The sequence below is a fragment of the Lissotriton helveticus genome, chromosome 12, assembly GCF_964261635.1.
Source record: "Lissotriton helveticus chromosome 12, aLisHel1.1, whole genome shotgun sequence".
In the NCBI taxonomy this organism is placed as follows: Eukaryota; Metazoa; Chordata; class Amphibia; order Caudata; family Salamandridae; genus Lissotriton; species Lissotriton helveticus.
In genome coordinates, this window is record NC_136073.1 from 915,395,943 (window position 1) to 915,417,065 (window position 21,123).

The window sequence follows — 21,123 nt, forward strand, 5'->3', positions numbered from 1 at the left end:
TGGATAGAGACTCGTCTAATGGATAGAGACTCGTATGAGGGATAGCGACTCGTCTAATGGATAGAAACTCCGATGAGGGATAGAGACTCGTCTGATGGATAGAGACTCATCTGAGGGATAGAGACTCGTCTGAGGGATGGAGACACGTCTGACAGATAGAGACGTGTCTCAGGGGATAGGTATTCATCTCAGGGATAGAGGTTCATCCCAGAGATAGAGACTTGTCTGAGGGATAGAGACTCGTCTCAGGAATAGAGACTCGTTTGAGGGAAAGAGACTCATCTCAGGGGATAGAGATTCATCTCAGGATAGAGACTAGTCTCAGGGATAGAGACTCGTCTGAGGGAAAGATACTCGTCTCAGGGGGTAAAGATTAATCTCAGGGATAGAGAGTCATCTGAGGGATAGGGACTTGTCTCATGGATAGAGACTCGTCTGAGGAAAAGAGACTCGTCTCAGGGGATAGAGATTTATCTCAGGGACAGAGACTCGTCTGAGGGAAAGAGACTCATCTGAGGGAAAGAGACTTGTCTCAGGTAATAGAGATTCATTTCAGGGATAGTAACTAGTCTGAGGGGATACAGATTCATCTCAGGGATAGAGACTTGTCTGAGGGAAAGAGACTCGTCTTAGGGGATAGAAACTCGTCTCAGGGATAGAGACTCATCTCAGGGATAGAGACTCGTCTCAGGGATAGAGACTCATCTCAGGGATAGAGACTCGTCTCAGGGATAGAGACTCGTCTCAGGAATAGAGACTAGTCTGAGGGAAAGAGACTTGTCTTAGGGGATAGAGACTCGTCTCAGGGATAGAGACTCATCTCAGGGATAGAGACTCATCTCAGGGATAGAGACTCATCTCAGGGATAGAGACTCATCTCAGGGATAGAGACTCGTCTCAGGGAAAGAGACTCATCTCAGGGATAGAGACTCGTCTGAGGGGATAGAGACTCGTCTCAGGGATAGAGACTCGTCTCAGGGAAAGAGACTCGTCTGAGGGGATAGAGACTCGTCTCAGGGATAGAGACTCGTCTCAGGGAAAGAGACTCGTCTTAGGGGATAGAGACTCGTCTCAGGGAAAGAGACTCATCTCAGGGACAGAGATTCGTCTCAGGGATAGAGACTCGTCTGAGGGAAAGAGACTCATCTCAGGGATAGAGACTCGTCTCAGGGATAGAGACTCATCTCAGGGATAGAGACGCGTCTCAGAGATAGAGACTCATCCCAGGGATAGAGACTCGTCTGAGGGGATAGAGATTCATCCCAGGGATAGAGACTCGTTGCAGGGATAGAGACTCGTCTCAGGGATAGAGACTCATCTCAGGGATAGAGACTCGTCTCAGGGATAGAGACTCATCTCAGAGATAGAGACTCATCTCAGGGATAGAGACTCATCTCAGGGATAGAGACTCGTCTCAGGGATAGAGACTCATCTCAGGGATAGAGACTCGTCTGAGGGGATAGAGATTCATCCCAGGGATAGAGACTCATCTCAGGGATAGAGACTCATCTCAGGGATAGAGACTCATCTCAGGGATAGAGACTCGTCTGAGGGGATAGAGACTCGTCTCAGGGATAGAGACTCGTCTCAGGGACAGAGACTCATCTCAGGGATAGAGACTCGTCTCAGGGATAGAGACTCATCTCAGGGATAGAGACTCGTCTCAGGGATAGAGATTCATCTCAGGGACAGAGACTCATCTCAGGGATAGAGACTCGTCTCAGGGATAGAGACTCATCTCAGGGATAGAGACTCGTCTCAGGGACAGAGACTCATCTCAGGGATAGAGACTCGTCTCAGGGATAGAGACTCATCTCAGGGATAGAGACTCGTCTCAGGGATAGAGATTCATCTCAGGCATAGAGACTCATCTCAGGGATAGAGACTCGTCTCAGGGATAGAGATTCATCTCAGGGATAGAGACTCGTCTGAGGGGATAGAGACTCGTCTCAGGGATAGAGACTCGTCTCAGGGATAGAGACTCGTCTGAGGGGATAGAGACTCGTCTCAGGGATAGAGACTCGTCTCAGGGACAGAGACTCGTCTGAGGGGATAGAGACTCATCTCAGGGATAGAAACTCGTCTCAGGGATAGAGACTCATCTCAGGGATAGAGACTCATCTCAGGGATAGAGACTCATCTCAGGGATAGAGACTCGTCTTAGGGATAGAGATTCATCTCAGGCATAGAGACTCATCTCAGGCAGAGAGACTCGTTGCAGGGATAGAGACTCGTCTGAGGGAAAGAGACTCATCTCAGGGATAGAGATACATCTCAAGGGATAGAGATTCATCTCAGGGATAGAGACTCGTCTGAGGGATAGAGACTCGTCTCAGGGATAGAGACTCATCTCAGGGATAGAGACTCGTCTCAGGGATAGAGACTCGTCTCAGGGATAGAGACTTGTCTTAGGGATAGAGACTTGTCTTAGGGGTTAGAGATTCATCTCAAAGATAGAGACTCATCTCAAGGATAGAGATTCGTCTCAGGAAAAGAGAGAGTGACCAAGGGCCAAGAATACATTTTTGAAGTTGTGGAGAGACTCAAGTGGAATTTTCTTGAGGGAGATGATGGATATGTTGTGTGAGGTGAGGGGTAGTTTTTGATTTGTTTAGGGTTCAGGAAGGAGGTGGTTTTGTTGTGGGGGTATGTGGGTGGGGACAAATAGGGAGAAGGTACAGTAGATTTGTGTGTCCAAGGTTATGAAGGGTGGGTCTGTTTTGGGTGTTGTGGATGGCATCAATTAAGGAAGTGGTAGTGTGCATTTGTGTTTTTTCAATGTTTATTGAGGGCTGAGTCTGTTGTTATTGGTGTGGGTGGCCATTGCCACTGGAGAAGTTTAACCATAGTAGAGACAGAGTAGTCCGTCATGGACAAACGGATGGTGCACATGAAATTGAATTGGGTGGGCGGATCGCTATGTTGACGGGTTGGGAACATCGTCACTGCTACGATGGATTCCCCTTTCCGCCAACATAAAAATCAGGCTCTAAGTCCAGCTTGGAAACTCTCATTTGGAGAAAAGTTTCCACAAACTCTCTCTTAACCACAAAGATAAAAGGGAGGAGGTCAAGCACTCACATTTTGTCCAGTTTCTCATCGTGTGTACGGACCTGCTCATTGATTTGGTGGTTCGGTGACTCTTTGCTGAACACAGACTTCATAGTAGGTCTGCTTTCTTTTTGTGATGGTTCCACCTCAAGTGACCTCCTTGGAGGAGGTAAGCTGCTTGTATACTTCAGGGTAGCTGTGGCATCCCTCTTTTTCGTGTGCCAAGGTGAGGTTCCTGCAGATAAAGAGTCCACGCTGTCAGTGGCAGGGATGTCTTCTTCATCATCACCACTTCCTTTTTGTCTGTTCAGGTTCTTCGCTCTCAGCAACAGCTGTTCTTTCAGGTGCTTGGACTCCAGTGTCAGCTTATTCATAGACGTCTCTCCGTCTTAGTCCTGTGCACCTGAAGCAATAGAAAATAAGAAGGCTTGGTTATTATAGTCAATGCAATACAAGTCATCAGCATCTTAATAATAATGTACACATGTATTTATTTATTTTTATTTATTTATTTGAATTTATATATTAGCGCACAGCTACCCGCAAGGGTTTCCCGGCGCTATATGGAACGGCAGATGTTAGAGAGACCTATTGGCTGAACAGTAGAGTTTGGAGAGATCTGCGGAATGAGAGAAGGTTAGGTTGCCAGCGGAGAGGTAGTGGCAGGGCATTCCATAAGGTGGGGCCCAGGTAAGCGAATGAGCGACCTCCCATTTGAGCAAGTCTAACTTTGGGAATTTGGAATTTCTCTTGGGTGGAGGACCGGAGGGTGCGGGAAGGAACATGGGAACTAGCTAGAAGCTGTAGATAACGTAGAGACTTTGCATGCTTAATGCAAAACATGTAAGTCAATGCCTTGAACTTGACCCGTTTCTCCATAGGAAGCCAGTGGAGGTCTGCCAGCAGCCCGGACGTCGGGGCAGTTCTGGGTGCTTGGCAGAGCAGTCTAGCAGCCGAGTTTTATACTCGTTGCAATTTGCGTGTTACCTCCTTGTTTAAATGAATTCTTTTATTAAACAGGGTGCTACTTAAAGTCAGTGATAAGCTACCAAATAAATAACTGGTCTCCCCCCAGGCCCCATCGTAACCCAGTGAGAGCATGTGGAAACAAAATCTAAAAAGTGGGGAATACATTTCTAACATCCCTCCCGGGCCTTATGGAAGCCAGAGGGGGGCTGCTCCCAGCAAAATGTTTTAAAAGGTGGCATAAAATGATTAATAATCAATGATCATACACACAGACAGACAGACAGACACACACACACACTTCGCAATATGGTTAACCAGCACAGGGCTTACGAAAGCATGGAGAAGAAAGGCAAAATGGCAGCCTAAATGGCACACACTGGCTTTATACAATGGTGGACAAGCCGGTGGCATGGAAGGACTGAAGTCAAAAAGGGTAAAAGACAAGATTGCCACCAATGCGACACATATTGACTTCACAAAATGGGAGGCAAAGATAATATGGAGGCCTGCCCCGCCTGGAGCCTCTTCCTCACTGTGATTAACACTTGCCGCATTGAAGAGAAAGGATTGAACAAATATAAGCCCAAAATGTGCCTGGGCCCACATGCAGGCCTGTGCACCACCAGTAAAACAGCAGCAAGATTTAAAAAAAAAAAAAAAAACAAGAAGGAAAAAAATAAAACAGAAAACAACATGCACACTGACAAGAAATGCAAAATACACTACAAAAATTCCCCAAACACATCAGTCCTATCTCGCAACTACCCCAGATGCAGTCTTTGAGAATTGCCTATAAGGCGACAGTCCAACATATTAAATCACAATGTGTCCGCCACCATGGCTGCTCCAAAAGGCATTTTTTACATTGCGGCGTGTACTGCTGGCTGCAGCACCCAACGCAATGTAAAAAAAGCAGGTTTTGCTTTTCCCTGCACTACGTGGCAGGCACCACGCAGTGCCTGCCACATAGTGCACCCTGAGTACAGTACGAAACTGACCTTGCACGGGGGGGGCAGCAATGGACCCCAAAAGTCAATCCCCGCCAGCCTTTTCATGGCGGGGGAACCACCATGGAAATGCTGGTAGGGTATCCAGCATCTTGATCAGGCAGATGGTGCCTGCTAGGCACCGCCACTAATTTGAGGATGTGTGGCGGCCCAACAGGCAATCATAATGATTGCCCCTATTGGACCAGTTGCGGTTGGGCTTTCTGCCCGCCGGTTCACCGCCCACCATCACAATCTGGCGAGCGGTAATTGGCATTATATCGTAATCAGGCCCTATGTTCTTTTGTCCCTTTCACGCCAAACTAAGGTTGACTTGGATAATCCCAATTTGTTGCACTTTGTCTTTAGTACTCTTAAAGGATGTCACTAGAATACTACAATTTGACAACACAGAAAGGCTGGTTTTTGCGTTGTCTAGGTTCCTCTGTGTATGCCTTGCTGCTCAGTACCACAGCTACGAATATAGCTGCTTACAACGCATGCGATTAGATCGCATGCCATCACAACACGGTCAACGACCACGTTGTTACTATGCAATACCATTACATTGCAAGTCATTACAATGACTTGCTGTAGGGGGCGCATTGGAGTTAGGAATAGAATTATTTAATATTCCTACTCCTGTTTGAGCAACAGCAGGGAAGGAGTCAGACGAAAAGCCAGGCCTTAGGGCTCTTCCTGAAGGTGTGCAGCATGGGGCAGCGTTTGATGTTGACTGGGAGCTCATTAAAAGGTCTTTGCTGCGACGTAGGAGAAGGCTCTTCCGCCTGCTCTGGTTCTGCATATGCGTGGGGTCTCTGCCAGGACAAGGTCGGTGGAGAAGAGGTTCCTTTTGGGTATGTGGAAGGAGACTATTTCGTTGAGGTATTTGGGTCCGATGTTGTGGAGGGATTTGTAGGCATGGGGGAGTAGCTTGAAGGTTACTCTCTTCTCGATGGGAGCCAGTGGAGGTCTCGTAGGTGCTGGGTCATGTGCTTGTGTCATGGGGTTCCGAAGATGAGCCTGGCAAACAGGACAGAAACAAAATTCAATAGTGGTACGGTTTAGATCATACATTTAAAGACGAGACATACAGCAAGGCAAACGGAGATATGGATGTCACTCTTTGTGTCCAATCCTCGATTTAACAAATACCAGGGAACAGAGTCTTCCATAGTGGCCATCTTACAATGTCCGCTGTTTGATTATTAAAAAGTGTAGGAAGGGCGAAGTTCAATTCTATCAAGTTCAAAAAGAGAAAGAACAAGAGAATTAATTGCCAAATTCACTGATTAAGTATAAATATACACCAAAGAAAACAAGTCTGCCATTTACTATTAAAAAACAGGAGGAGAAAGTGTCTTAAAGAATATGTCTTTAAAAATATGTATTAATAGACCTCTGATGAAAACAGGTCTATTCACCCGTAGGAACAACCAGATGAGCCAAGACTACTACCCATAGTCAGTATGGAGGGAAGTATTTTGTGGCCCGTAGAGAAAAGAAAGAATCGAATTACTGTCTTTCTGTTAATATTCATAGATTCATTTTTATATACAAGACACAGGGTCTGGAATCCCTTTAAGAATTTGTTATTGATCAGTGATCACAAGAAAAGGGGATTTTAAGTGAACACTCAAGGGGATTACCAAAAATAATAAAAGATGCACTATAATCACGACAAGGACACAAAGAAACAAAAGAGAGAAGTGAAAGACCACAATATCAGAAGTCCAGGAAGAAGAAATTGAACAATTCATAGCACAACAATCTTTACACAAAATAATTATAAAACTCATTATCCGTGTTATGGCCATTAGTGATTGCTCGCAAACGGAAAATCCACTTGGCCTCCATTTGCCTTAATACCAAATCCCTGTCTCCTCCCCTCTTGCCTATAGAGACATGGGCTATCCCATGAAACCAAAAACTGGAGCCATTAGGGTGGACAGCTTTGTAGTGTTCAGTCATGGGGTATGTGGTATCCCCATTCAGGATGGCTCTACGATGTTCCTGTATCCGTTTAAGGCAACGGCTTGTACTGCTCACATAGATCATGTCACACTTACACTCCAGTATGTATACAACAAAAGATGTAATACAGTTAATGAAATCCTAATATCATATTGTTTGGGAGTAATAAAACAAAAGTGCTTGGTTTTCCCATAAGGGCAGATATTACAGGAATTACATTTAAAGAACCCTTCCAGTTTGGATAGCAACCACATATTCTCTTATCGTCCTTGTATAGCTGTAATGTAGCTGGGCAGAGTGTGTCCCTTAAGGTTGTGCCCCTTTGGCTAGTAATAGAAGGGCATTGATTCAGGGAGGTTCACAAACCCGGAGCGTTAATTATCAGATGCCAATTCTTCCTTAGGAGTTTGAAAATCCTATCACTGTAAGTGGTATATTTAGTGAAAAAAAATCAGTTTTCCTTTTTGTCCTCCCTTTTTTGGGGGCATGAACTACTCTATAAAGTCCCGTCCCTATTCAATGGTTGTATCCTTGCTTTTCCATTATTAAGTGCCCTTTCTTCATGCCCTCTTTTACAGAAACTTCTTTTCATATCCCGAATATTGGCCTGTAATGTTCATTCGCACTACAATTCCTTCTCACACGAACCATTTCTCCGTAGGGAATATTTTTGATGACTGAACTTGTATGTGCGCTGGATGCATGAAGGACCCCAGTGCATGCTGTCTCCTTACGGAACAGTGTGCTTTGTATCACACCATCCTTAATATTAAACTGGAGGTCTAGGAAATTCAATTTTCTTTGTGATGGGCCATAGTCAGTTTGACATTACAGGGATTATCATTCAAGAAGGCAAGATATACAAGAAGAGCCTCACCTGACCCAGTGCAGAGACAAATGATATTGTCAATGTACCATCCCCAAAAGACTATTTGTTCAGTCCAGGGGGAGGCACATTTACCCCAGGCGTGCTCCCTCTCATACCACCCCATAAAGAGGCAGGCTAGGAGGGAGCAAAGCGTGAACCCATGGCTGTTCCTCGTATTTGGTGCAACCACTGTCCATCATGCAGAAAGAAGTTCTTAGTCAGGATCAAATCTATCATGTCCAATATCATATTGTTTAAGACCGTGCTGCCAATAGTCCAGACTTATTTTGAATGCACGTATCACTACATTAAAAGTGACAAATTGTAGGTCATTGGACCAAGTCCTTAAACTTTGTCACTATATCCTTGCTGTCTTTAATGTAGGATGGCAGATTCAGCACATGTTTCTGAAGTCATGTCAACAAACTCTGAAATTCATTCAGTAGGAGACCCCACACCTGAAATAATGGATTGCCCTGGGGGGAAAAAAGACCTTCTTTATGGACCTTGGGTAATACACATATACAGGGATACTCCACCTCCTCTTCCCTAAGGTACTGGTATTCATCATTAGTTAGCAAACACATATCTCTCCATTCACTTTCTACTCATTTGGATTGGTGATTTAGATTCAGGCTATACAGTCCGCCGCTGGTTCTTTTGGCTTCTAAGATCCAATTAAGGACTACCTTCAAACAATACTCTCTGTGGCAAACACACTAAAAAAGATTTTTTATGTACATTTCGAAATGACAAGCTTGTAACTCGTCGTTTTGATCTATATATTTGGAGACAGAGTGGATTTATCCTTTTATTCCACGCACACAGTAGGCCTCCCTTCTGGCCGTAATTTCGCATTCGCATTTTAAAGCTTTATTCGACATTTGTCATAAAAGCGTTCACCTAACCCTAATACAATAAATACTACATATAAAAATAGTTCTAAAAATACATATTAAACATTAAATGTCGAATGAATACATGATAAAAATACATCTGATTACATCAGGTTAACACAATTCTTAAAAAATAAATTTTCTAGAATAAAATACAATAATCCATATGACAAAATGCAAAATACATAATTTCTTTAGGATGCAATTGCCAATAACGATCGGGTACGAATTAGCCATGACCAAGCTAAAAATTTTGCTACCCCAACCACAAGCAATGTAGAACAATCTGTTTCAAGTATCCTGAGGGCTTCAGATTGGCTACGGGTTCCCAAGATTGAGCACACAGGTTTTAACCATTTACGTCTAGGGGACGAGTACAGAGGACAACAAAACAAAAGATGGGAAATGTGTTCAGTTTGTTCATTACAATGGTGACAATATTCATCCCATGCCGGGGACCAGTGCTTCTTAAACGCGTTCAGCGGAAGTGCACCTATGCGAAATTGAAAATAAAGTTTTCTATCATGGGGTTTTTCAATAATATCCCAGAAGGATTCGCAAAAAGGGTACATTTTTATGTTTAAGAAGCGGGATGTTAAATTTGAGCTTGTACTGTCACTAAACATTGTAAGATATACCATTTCCCAATATAGGTCTTTTAACTTAGTCTTTGTTGGAAAGCAGGTTACATCTTTAGTTTCCCACAGATAGTCCAATTTCAGTTTTATTAGGAGTCCCCGAAGCTCCCTTAACCATGGAATACTGTGGAAGCGATCAAAATTGATGACATCCTGCAATGCTGCTGCATAATGGCTTAATTCTGGGGTCACCATAATCCGTCTCCAATACAGGAGAGGGCGTAACCTCGCTATGTCCTCTATAGATTTTCTTCCCAGATCCAGTTTTAACGGGGTTGTCGGTGTACTTTGGGGGACCATCACAATCCCTCGTAAAAACCTGTTTTCAGCTCGTCCCAGTTCTCTCAAATTTGAAAAACCCCATAGTTCAGAGCCATATAAACAAGCCCCCAGGACTTTCATAGAATAAATTTCCAGCACACTATTTACTGGCTTTGTCAGTGAGGTGCGGTGTTTAAGTGTAATTGCACCTGCTAGCTGCCTAAACTTTAATAAGGTCGTGGTTATGTGTTGCTTCCAGCTCATGTTTTCTTGAAGGGTGATGCCTAGGTAAGAAAAAGAATCCACTCTTTCTAATGGTGTACCTTTGTATTTTATTACACCTTTAAAGGTGGACTGCTGGTTGAGGCACATGAATTTTGTTTTGGTGGTGTTCAATTCAAGACCCCTCCCATCACAAAATACACCAAAGGCGTCCACCACTTTTTGGAGCCCACTAGGGGTGCGGGAAAGTAAGAGTGTATCATCCGCAAACATGAGGACTGGTACACGAGAGCCAGCAATTACTGGGGCGTCACTAGCAACCTTCTCTAGATGTTCAACAATACCATTTATATAAATAGAGAAAAGGGTTGGCGCTAGGACACACCCTTGTCTTACCCCACGTTCTACTGGAAAGGGATCAGTTACTTCTCCTTGTTTGCCCCATCTTATTCTTGCGAAATTATTTTCGTGAAGACGAACAAGGAGTGTAAGCAATTCCTGGCTTAAGCCTACTTCCGACAAGGTCTGCCAGAGTTTTTCCCTGGGGACCAAGTCGAAAGCTGCTTTTAAGTCCACAAAGACTGCATACAATGTCCCCTGCTTCAGAGTAACGTTTCTCCAGTAGATGGTTAAGAAGTGGAGAACTTGATCAACGCTACTAGTTGAGGGACGAAACCCAGCTTGATAAGGTGACAAAATGTTTTTTTCGTCAATCCATTGCTGCAGCTTGTTTTGGACTAATCGGCCCATTAGTTTTTGTGCTGTATCGATCAGACTAATGGGTCTATAGTTTTTAGCCTGGGATCGATCACCTTTCTTATATATGGGAATGATTTCTGCTCCCTTCCATGAAGCAGGCACCTTCCCTCCCATAGCCACCGCATTAGCCAGCATTGCAAAATAAGTACACCAGGACTTCCGATCCGATAGAAAAATATCTGCCGGAATTCCATCCATACCTGGAGCTTTGCCCCCTGCTACGCAATCCAGTACAATACTCACATCCCCCTCAACGAATATAGGTGATTTGTAATAGACGTGATGAGGAGGACAATCAGCATTAAACATAGGGTTACGAGCATACTGTGGTTGGAAATATTCTACCCAATTGCTTTTCGGGACATAATTAGTGGGCTGGGGTGCTATGCCACCCTTTGCCCATTTTACTGAGGCCCAGAAACGCTTGGAGTCCTTGGAGGCGCACGCCTCCTTGAGTTCTTGCCTACAATCCTCATCCCAGCGCTTCTTAGCTATTTTTTGGACCTGTCTATACTGGTTTCTCGCGAACCTTACTGCTTCAGCACTTCCTAATCTTAGTTCCATGCTGAGATTATCTCGTGCTACCCTGCAGCTCTTATCATACCACCCTCTGGTCTCTTGGGCCTTTTTCTTTTTACTTGAGGCTACTGTTTTAACAAAAAAACTTTGAATTTTGGAAAACAGTTTGTCGTGAGCAGCCATCATGTAGTCTGTGAAGTCAGTCATCCCATAATGGGACTTAATCTTAGAGACTTCATCCACCACTATTTCCTTTAGGGTCTCTATTTTTGCAATGTCCTCTAGGAGCATACTCCACTTCAAGTGGCGGAGGTTATTTGAGCTTACAAGATCTTGTGTAACCATCTGATCCCCTCTAGGGTGGTCGGGCAATTCATGGTAGGGATGGAGTATCAGGCACAAAGGATTATGGTCACTTTCTATTTTGTCCTTCACTTCCATATCTACCAATTTATCCCAAGCTCTTACATCCAGTAGTATGTAGTCTATTCTACTGGCCGAACGACCATTATCAAAAGTATTTTTCCCCATAGAGTCTGACGGTACCCGGCCATTTACTGCTCTGAGCCCTCTAGAAAGACAGAAGCTTTTCAGTTGAATTGCTACTGTGCTCCATTTTTTAATTACTGGGATATCTAATTGAGGAATTCTCCACTTGGTATCCTCATCTTCTGCCAGGATTCTATCCTCCTCGCCCATGGGTTCGAAGGTGGTGTTAAAATCCCCGCCTATTATTATATGGAGTGACACTGGTAGCATTTCAAAATGATGCTCAAGGGTCGTTAAGGTCTCTGATAGTTTACCCCTAGCAACTCCCCTGGAATAGAGATTAAACAGGGCCAATTGTTGGCCATTTTGCCAGTTAATGTCCAGTGCTAGAATGTCATTGGATGGTATAGACCTTTGCTTGACCACGCTTTTCAAAGTTTGGCGTACCCAAATTAACAAGCCCCCAGAGGGACGACCTACTCGTTTTTTATGGCTGGAACATAAAAATTCAAATACCCTTGCCGGAAAATTGGTGTAAGCAACCAAGTTTCTTGCAACATGACAATATCGTAGTGGTCGATAAAGTCGACCCAATCTGGGATATTTAGCTTATTTGTGATTCCCGCTATATTCCAAGAGATAATAGATAATGGCGATATGGCCTTTTGGTGGCATATCTGGACAGTATCAGGGGTATTTACTGTTTCTATGGGATCTATGTCTGGGGCTACGACTCCACTCAATGATGATAACTTCTCAATTACCTCTAATACTCTTTTTTGTTCTATCTGGACTCTATTTAGTTCCTCTGGAACAGGGGTGGAAAATACATTAGAGACCGGGAATAGTTTATGTGATAGAGGCTCATCTGAAGAGAGGGTCTTAACATATCGTAGGTCCAACTGGACTTCATGAGGAGGAACAGGAGATACACATACGAGTCAATCACATGCATTTAAGTCAGTTAACACTGAGTAATGGTTATCCAAGTTTAGCCCCCACTCGCATACTGGATTGGTCCTGGCCCTTCTATTTCCCACAACTGTCCACTTTGTTCTCAGTATGCTAGATTTAGCTACTAGACCTCTTCTGCTATAGAAGAAATCCAGTGTCAGGGGTACTATTTCTGCTGTTCTAAGTTGTGGAGGGAAGATGTTCCGTAGGATATCAGGCAAAACTTCAGGGCCCTTGAAGTTCAAAATCACACAATCCCCTTGGAATTTCTTTGCCTTAGTGCCTATCCACTTAACCCTTCTTGCTGTGAGCAAATCATCAGATAGTTTTTCCTTGCCCCAGGGAGATATATGCATGTTATTACTAAGCCACTGAAGGGCCTTGTTTCTTAAGGAATCTGAAGACTCGATCTGTCCTATATTCAACGATGGTGTGTTTGCAAGTACTAGAATCAAGGGGGAGGCTTCCACAATTAATTCAACTGGGCCAGTTTCTGGGCTGAAAAGCTCGGAGGTGGTATTGGGTACTGCTTGTACTGGATCTGTAGTCAAAGCCATGTCGGGGGTGTCACCGTGACCAGAGCTAAGTTGTTGAGTTTGATCAGATGGAACTTGTGGGTCTACATTCATGATCCCCCCGAGTGATTTCCCTGCAGCCTCTATGAGTTCAAATTTAGTTGTTATTAAATTTGATATTTCCCCCACCCCCTCATTAGTTTTCCTTAGGAGGGTCTCTAACTTGTTAACCTTATTAGCAAGTTGGTCTACTTTTGATATAAGGGGTTTCATTAACCCTGATAGTGTAGACTCTAGTATGCCCATAAGCTTGTTTAAGAGGGTATCCTCCCCATCTGTGTTTTCATATTCTTCTTCCCTTGTCCTGTCTTCCGCCCTTTTCTTTACTCCTCTAAGAGGAGTTACAGGTTTGTTCTTGCAGGAGCGTAAGCCCCCTCTTCTAGGTGGTGCCTTAGTGGTCCCTTTTTTAGCTCTTGGTGCAGGGACCGGAGTGGGAGGGGTATTGCTCTGTGGTACTAACTCCATAGCTGTATTAGCATTATTTGGCACTTCTAAATTAATAAGGTCTACAAAAGGGTCAAGTTGCTGTGCGGTAGAGGCCGTGGATACATTCATGATGGAACAGTCAATAAGGTCCTCAATCGGATCGGTGGGGATAGTTTCATCACTAACAGAGTGGAATACCCCTGATTGGTTAATTTGGGCACAAGGTGGCGAATCCATAATTTCCAATGAAGACCTCCGAACATTGTTAATTTTTGCCACTACCTGGACCAGATAATTATCCATTGTATTAGCCGGAGTTGCTGGCGTTTTTTGCTTCGACATTGTAGTCAGTCAATTGTAAGCAGCACTACCCTGATGGTAATTATGACAATAGCAGGCCGATTACACTACAAATATAGAATTGTGTCGCCTTACCGCAGGTAGATTGGCAGGTGGAGGAAAGAGGGGTGGCCCAGTCCAGTCTCTCACAGTCTAGAACGGGCTAAAACGGGCCCGCCCTTGGCCCGGGCTTCGCCCGGCGTCCCGCGGGGCGGGGACGACGTTCTTTTTGAGCGCCTCCTGGCGCCAAACGCTGTAGTTTTGCCCCGCTGGGGCTGCTGGGAATTGTAGTTATTCCTGGTGCCCGCCCACGCTCCACTCGGCGGCCCTACTCCGCGTTGGTAGAAGGAGTTAGGCGGCGGGAGGCGGGCAGGCGAAAAGACCCCTGGCGCTGTCTGTCCGCTTCCCTCCAAGCAAGGACACGAGGAACAAGAAGCTGGTAAGTACAATCCGGCTTGGTCAAAAAAGCAAAGGTTTCCCCACTCGTCAGGGACGACGCTCTATTTGAGCGCCTCCTGGCGCCAAACGCTGTAGTTTTGCCCCGCTGGGGCTGCTGGGAATTGTAGTTATTCCTGGTGCCCGCCCACGCTCCACTCGGCGGCCCTACTCCGCGTTGGTAGAAGGAGTTAGGCGGCGGGAGGCGGGCAGGCGAAAAGACCCCTGGCGCTGTCTGTCCGCTTCCCTCCAAGCAAGGACACGAGGAACAAGAAGCTGGTAAGTACAATCCGGCTTGGTCAAAAAAGCAAAGGTTTCCCCGTAATTTCACTCGCCCTTGACTCCCTTCTCGGTTCCATATCTGTTTCACACAAACAGCCTTTCTCCATTCATTAGGTCATTGTACCAGGCACTAGAAGAAGGAAGAAAAACACTCCATCTGAGAAAAACTGTCACATTGAAAGTTAGACATTGGAAAACCCAAATGCTTAGGGCCTTTAGTCAAGTTAACAAAATCAAGACTTCAATACACATTATAACTAGGTAAATGGCAATTCATGAACAGTCACGTTTAGAAAATTAAATGCATTTCTCATGAATACAGTCCATTATATAATAAAAGCTAAACATCTTCGTATAACTGCATATGAACTGCAACTTGTTATTGCTGAAAACAAAGCATTAATGAACACACACATTATAAATGTCGTAAGTACATAGAATGTGCACTTTGAATGTAGCTTTAAGTGCACTTTTCTCTACTGGGTTACATTACATCTCACAAACACGTAAGGCCATGATATACATATGTGACGTAGTCAATTAAAATTAGGGTAGAGCCAATTTTAATGCTGTTCCAGTATCCTTCCAGTACACATTATTATGCGTAGACGTAATTTTCTACCTTTGAACGTCTGCTGTACATTAATGCTGGATTTTCAATGCTCACATGAGGTATCGACCTCAAGTTGGGCTATATTAACCGATCTTCGGCAGCCGCTACTTCCAGTTGTGGCAGCCCGCATCGCAAAAATAGATCTACCTGACCTGAATGACAGGATGGAAGCTCCAACAGGGCAAGGGTTCTTTATCTTTACTCTTATTTAAAAGACCAAGGGGCATATTACCAACAACTAGCGATAATTATCGCTATGTTGGTTTAGCGGCGATATTTTTATCGCCGAGCTGCGGCGATTTTTATCGCTTAGGAGTCTTGCTATTATCAAGGATTATCTCCTAAGCGATAAAAATCGGCTGAAAAGTCAGCGATATTCATGCATTAGCGAGCTAATGCTCTTAGCCATGTTATCCACCTCCCATTGGATAACATGGCTAAGAACTGCTCTGGGCAGGTGTTAGCTTTTGGAGATAATCGCGCTTAGCGCGAATATCTCCAAAAGTTGGTAATAGGAGATAGCGATGTTAGCGACTGTTTCCAGTTGCTAACATCTTGGCACGCCCACTTTGCATGTCATTAGTGATAAATATCACTGACATGCAAAGCGGGGCCCAAGATGGTCGCTATCTCCTACTAGCTGTCGCTAACTGGTGTTAGCGACAGCTAGGTAATAGGGAGATAATTTTATCTCCGCTTTCTTGGCTTTTAAAGCCAAAAAAGCGGAGATAAACCCCCTTGATAATATGCCCCCAGGTGCAGTGACTCAAGTGGACCATGCAGACACAAAGATCCAACCCAGGTCTCCCATAGTACCCTGTGAAAAGAGGAAGGCTAGTGGACAGAAGCTTAAAACGCAGAATTGTAGGGCTTGAGCAATTCTCAGCAATACTCCAGGGCCCTGCGCACCTACCATCATAAAGGCACCAGTTAGTGAAGAAAAAGAGGCACACTTTTGTCACCCCATAAGAAAATCCTGGTGCTGTTGTCATTGGAGACAACCCTGGTCTTGTGTATCACACCCTCCAAGAACCATTTACCTGGGACCCTCCCGCTGTGTCTGGCTGACACACCAAACTGAGGACAGTAGCGAGGTGTTGTGAGTCACACCCTTTAAGAAACATCTACTTGGGACACTCCAGAGTCTCACACTCAAGGAAACACCTATCTGGGACCTCTCACGCCAGGCCTAGCTCACACACAGAACTGAGGGCAGCAGTGAGTTTCTTGTGAGTCACACCCTCAAAGAAATATCCACTGAGGGCCCTCTGGAGCCACACACCCTCAAATAACCACCTACCTGGTATCCTTCCACCAGGACTCGCTCACACACAGAACTGAGGACACACCTTCAAAGAACCACCTACCAGGAACCACCCCACTGGGCTTGGCACACACATGGAACTAAGGATGCACTCTCAAAGAATCATCCACCAGGGATCCTCCCAGCGGGCTTGGCACACACATGGAACTATGGATACACTCTCAAAGAATCATCTACCTGGGACCCTCCCACCTGGCCTTGTTCACACAGAAGAGGAGGACACACCCTCAAAGTATCATCTTACTGGGACCCTCCCAATGAACGTCACTCACACACAGAACTGAGGACACATCCTCAAAGAACCATCTACCTGGGACCCTCGCACTAGGCCTGCCTCACATACAGTACTCTGGACAGAAGCACCTGTCTTGTGAGTCACATCCTCACAGAACCACCTACCTGGGACCTCTCGTCCCAGCCCTGGCCAACACAAAGAACTGATGACACACGCAGCGGTCCAGGGGGGGACAGCGTGGGTAGGTCTGACGACGGAGACTCCTTGGGACTAAAGGCACCTTCTATTGAGGCGCCTACATTACCTGTCCACCCCTGTTGAGGTCCCTCTCACCAAGAAGAGAGGTACTTTTCAAACAACTACATGACTTCCTTGACCTGTAGTAACTACTGATTGGTAACAGCACCATTCAGTGTAGATATTACACAACACCTTCACTGTTTTTACACTTTTTCGGTCCTGAAGAATTGCCACAGTATTTTTTAACCATAAGGGCAAGAAACATGTTGACCCAGAGAGTAGAGCAGTATAACAACTGACCACCCTCGATACAGGGAACTGCCACTCTACAATTTTAGCGAGTTGGATTACCAGCCAGAATAAATAAATGTACTTGGAATATCCAACCTTTTTTAACCATTCACACACCCACAGCACCACTTAATATCTACACATACATGGCCCACACACCCCCACTTCATCATACGGCAAAGGAACAAAAGATCTCCAGCGCCGGTCCAACGAGGAGCAGGTCCAGATGATGAAGCATGACACCTAGCTTGCTGGGTGTGTGAGGACCCTAGTTCCGCCAAAGCGGGATCCCCCCATCCCACCTCCACTTTCTTTCCTTCCCTGTACCACCATCCTCAATACTGATTGATGGTCGGTCCCCCTTTCCAGAGGAACAGCTCCCCTTCGCTTTGTTGAGCAGGATACACTCAAAGAATCCTCTACCTGGGATCCTCCTGCCAGGCCTGGCTCACACATAGAACTGAGGACAGCATTGAGGTCTAGTGAGTCACACTGTCACAGAACCATCTACCTGGGACACCACTTAGACACACACCCTCAAAGAAACACCTACTTGGAATGACCCCACTGGGCCTAGCTCACACAACTGATAACATGCCCTCAAAGAACAACCTACCTGCGACCCTCCTGCCAGGCCTGGCTCATGCACAGAACTGAGGACACATCCTCGAAGAACTGCCAACCTGGTCCCACGTACGAGTGATGGTGCTTGCGGAGCCAGTGGGGCAGGTTCTCTGAGAGAGTGCTGAGCAGTGCGAGACAGTACATGGCGCCCAATAGTGAGGAGGGTGTAAAGTGGTAGATGGCTGCACAGAGCAGTGAATACTCTCAATGCTCCTCCCACAGACTGTTGTGTTGCCTCCATGTCCGTCAAGAGCATTTTAAACTGAGTTAAGGATAGAGTGTTATGTATCTTTCAAGGAATGCCGGTAACAAACAGCGTTGAGTGTGTCCTGCTCTCGGTGTAAGAATGGTCACCTTTGTTATTGTGTGCATTGAAATGTTGTTGTAAGTAGTGTCGTGGCAAGTATAAAGAAAGCAGTAAATACAAAAATGGCAAGTTACGTTACAATGTAGAAAATGTAGTAATGACTGCCCTTTCTCCTAGGTTGCATCGGATTGCGAATACATGGACATGGAGAATGAAACCAGAGGGACTGACTTCATCCTGCTTGGACTCACAGACCGCCTAGAGCTGCAGACTCCCATCTTTGTGTTATTCCTTCTGATCTATGCAGTCACTGTGGTGGGCAACCTCGGCATTATTCTTGTCATCGTTCTGCACTCGAACCTCCACACCCCCATGTATTTCTTCCTCGCAAACCTCTCCTTTGTCGATCTTGGGTATTCCACTTGTGTTGTGCCTAAAATGCTGGTGAACTTTGCCACAGGAAGTCAATCCATTTACTTCAACAGTTGTGCACTGCAGTTTTATTTTTTTGTGTCCTTTGTAATTTCTGAATTTTACATCTTGGTGCTCATGGCTTTTGATCGATACATGGCGATATGTTACCCGCTGCACTACACCAGCCGGATGTCGCCCAGGTTCTGTGTCCTGCTGGTGGTCCTCTCTTATATATATGGCTTCACAGACTCAATGACGCAGACCGTGCTGACGTTTCGTCTGTCGTACTGTGGCTCGCGTGAGATCCATGGGTTCTTCTGCTCAGACCCATCACTCTTGAAGCTCACCTGCAGTGACCTCAGGATAAAGCAGATGATACTGCTCATGTCCGCCGGCTTCAATCTCTCCATCACCTCTCTGGCCATCTTTGTGTCCTACATCTTCATCATCTCAGCCATCTTCCGGATTCGCTCCGCAGACGCGAGGCGTAAAACATTCTCCACTTGTTCTTCACACCTAATGTCTGTCACTGTCTACTACGGAACCCTCTTCTTCATGTATCTGAGGCCCAATTCTGAGCAGTCGGTGGATCAAGACAAGGTGGCCACCGTGTTCTACTCTGTTATCATTCCCATGTTGAACCCTCTCATCTATGGGCTGAGGAACCGCGAAGTGAAGGAGGCCCTCAAGAAGCGAGTCCACGGACAGTGAGTCCCTTTCACCCCATGGCACGCTCTAAAGGATCACACATGGTTTTGAAAAACTAGCATCCATTGTGAGCAATCCCAATCTGTGGTGGAATCGGATGTGGCCATAGAAATCTAGAGAATTCCTGGTAGGAATACACTAATGAAATGGGAAAATGCAGCCGCCAACAATCACTGGTGGTTGTGATCTTGTGAGCCAATCATGACCGAAGCGTGATACCTCTGAGTGACCCTGCCCTAGTACTGCTAAATTACCTGATGAAATGTATGTATTCAATCATTTTGACTAGGTTAAATATCCATACCTAAAAAGTATGTTTACTGCCATTGTAAGAAAAGAAGGACGAGTGACGACGTTGTATATCTAGTAACTTTCTTACTTCCTCAATTACATGACATATAGGTCTAGAGGCAATATGATGATTTTACAAGCCCCCTCAAGGACACAGATTGTACTATACAAGCACTCATTGGAGGTTTTCTTGGGAACTCGCATGACAAACCCTTTGCGGCTGCTGTTCAGGAGAATCCATATTCTAGGGGGTGACTGAATGCAGTTGCCGCTGGTGACATTTGAAAGTGGTGGGATGTAAATGTGCGTATAACTTTTATGTACAGAGCGAAGCTACCAAGCTTACCAGACAAACATGGGCTCCGGAGGGACCCTCCTCCTGAGATAAACATGGAAATTGATTAGCAAATAGCACATTTCAAAGCAAATTAATCTATTGAGAAAGCAAGTGGAAACGTATAGTCTTGAAACATTATTTTTATTTAAAACTGCCCCACATATTAATGCATTGTCATGTTCAACAGTTACTGTAATGTGGAAATTGTACAGTGCAACAATGGCAGGCCCTTTAAAGTGTGTGCTTGCCCTGTGTCTTGCACTGCATGCAGCATCAGCTTTGGGAGAAAATGCTCTAACCAGCCTTCAGTACGTCCCACCACCTGCTGAATGAGTCATATAGAAATAAGTGCAGCCAGGTCTTTAAGCGGATAAAAAAGTGGGGTCTCTAAAATATATTTCTGTGATTTACATGGTGTGCCACCCAACCAGTATTTTGGTTTCTCTCTGAGATGTTATTGCATCCAGATATATAACATAAGTGACATACACCTAAAACCTGCCAGTACTATTGCCTTTGTCAGTGGTCGTTAGCTGTTTAAGATAAATGAGCAACAGCAATGATTTGTTATAAATAATTAACAGTGGAAATGTTTGAATTCTGAAATTGCGAGACTGTGACTTAAACAGTATTGAGGCCTCTGGAAGGAGTATTGGCCTCAGTTATGTGCGGTTTATGTATGGTATGTAATCTCCCTTGACAGCTGCAGCCACAGCCTCTACTTGCTATGAGCGCCACCCATCAGGCTCTAAATGAGCCTATCAGAAACCTCCTTTACCTAAATGAGCCTTACGGAAACATCCTTCATCTAAATGAGCCTATCGGAAACATCTTTTACCTAAACGAGCCTATCGGAAACATACTTTACCTAAATGTGCCTATCAGAAACACCCTTTACTTAAATGAAGCTATCAGAAACATCCTCTAGACGGGTTAGGTATTAGAGTAACTAAACCACTTTTATTTTTTAAAGAGATTTTATTTGTTGAAAAGATAAAACATAGTACAGTAATTAAAAGAGTATTACATAAGTACAGAATAATACTGCTAGATCATATGGGAGGGAGGGAAAGGAATAAAAGTGAGAAAGAGAGGG

At 44.9% G+C, this 21,123-nt stretch overlaps 1 protein-coding gene across 1 annotated transcript; it reads left to right on the forward strand.

Annotated features, from left to right (window-relative positions):
• Positions 1 to 18,475: 18,475 nt before the first annotated feature.
• LOC144798429 (olfactory receptor 5B12-like) lies at positions 18,476 to 19,402 on the forward strand. The gene has a single exon (XM_078669300.1). It carries the CDS (start codon positions 18,476 to 18,478, stop codon positions 19,400 to 19,402), a length of 927 nt encoding a protein of 308 aa, XP_078525426.1.
• Positions 19,403 to 21,123: the final 1,721 nt, after the last annotated feature.

Bases quoted from the DNA above. Each gene is read 5' to 3' on its own strand.
- LOC144798429 (XM_078669300.1), top strand. From the start codon at position 18,476: ATGGACATGGAGAATGAAACCAGAGGGACTGACTTCATCCTGCTTGGA.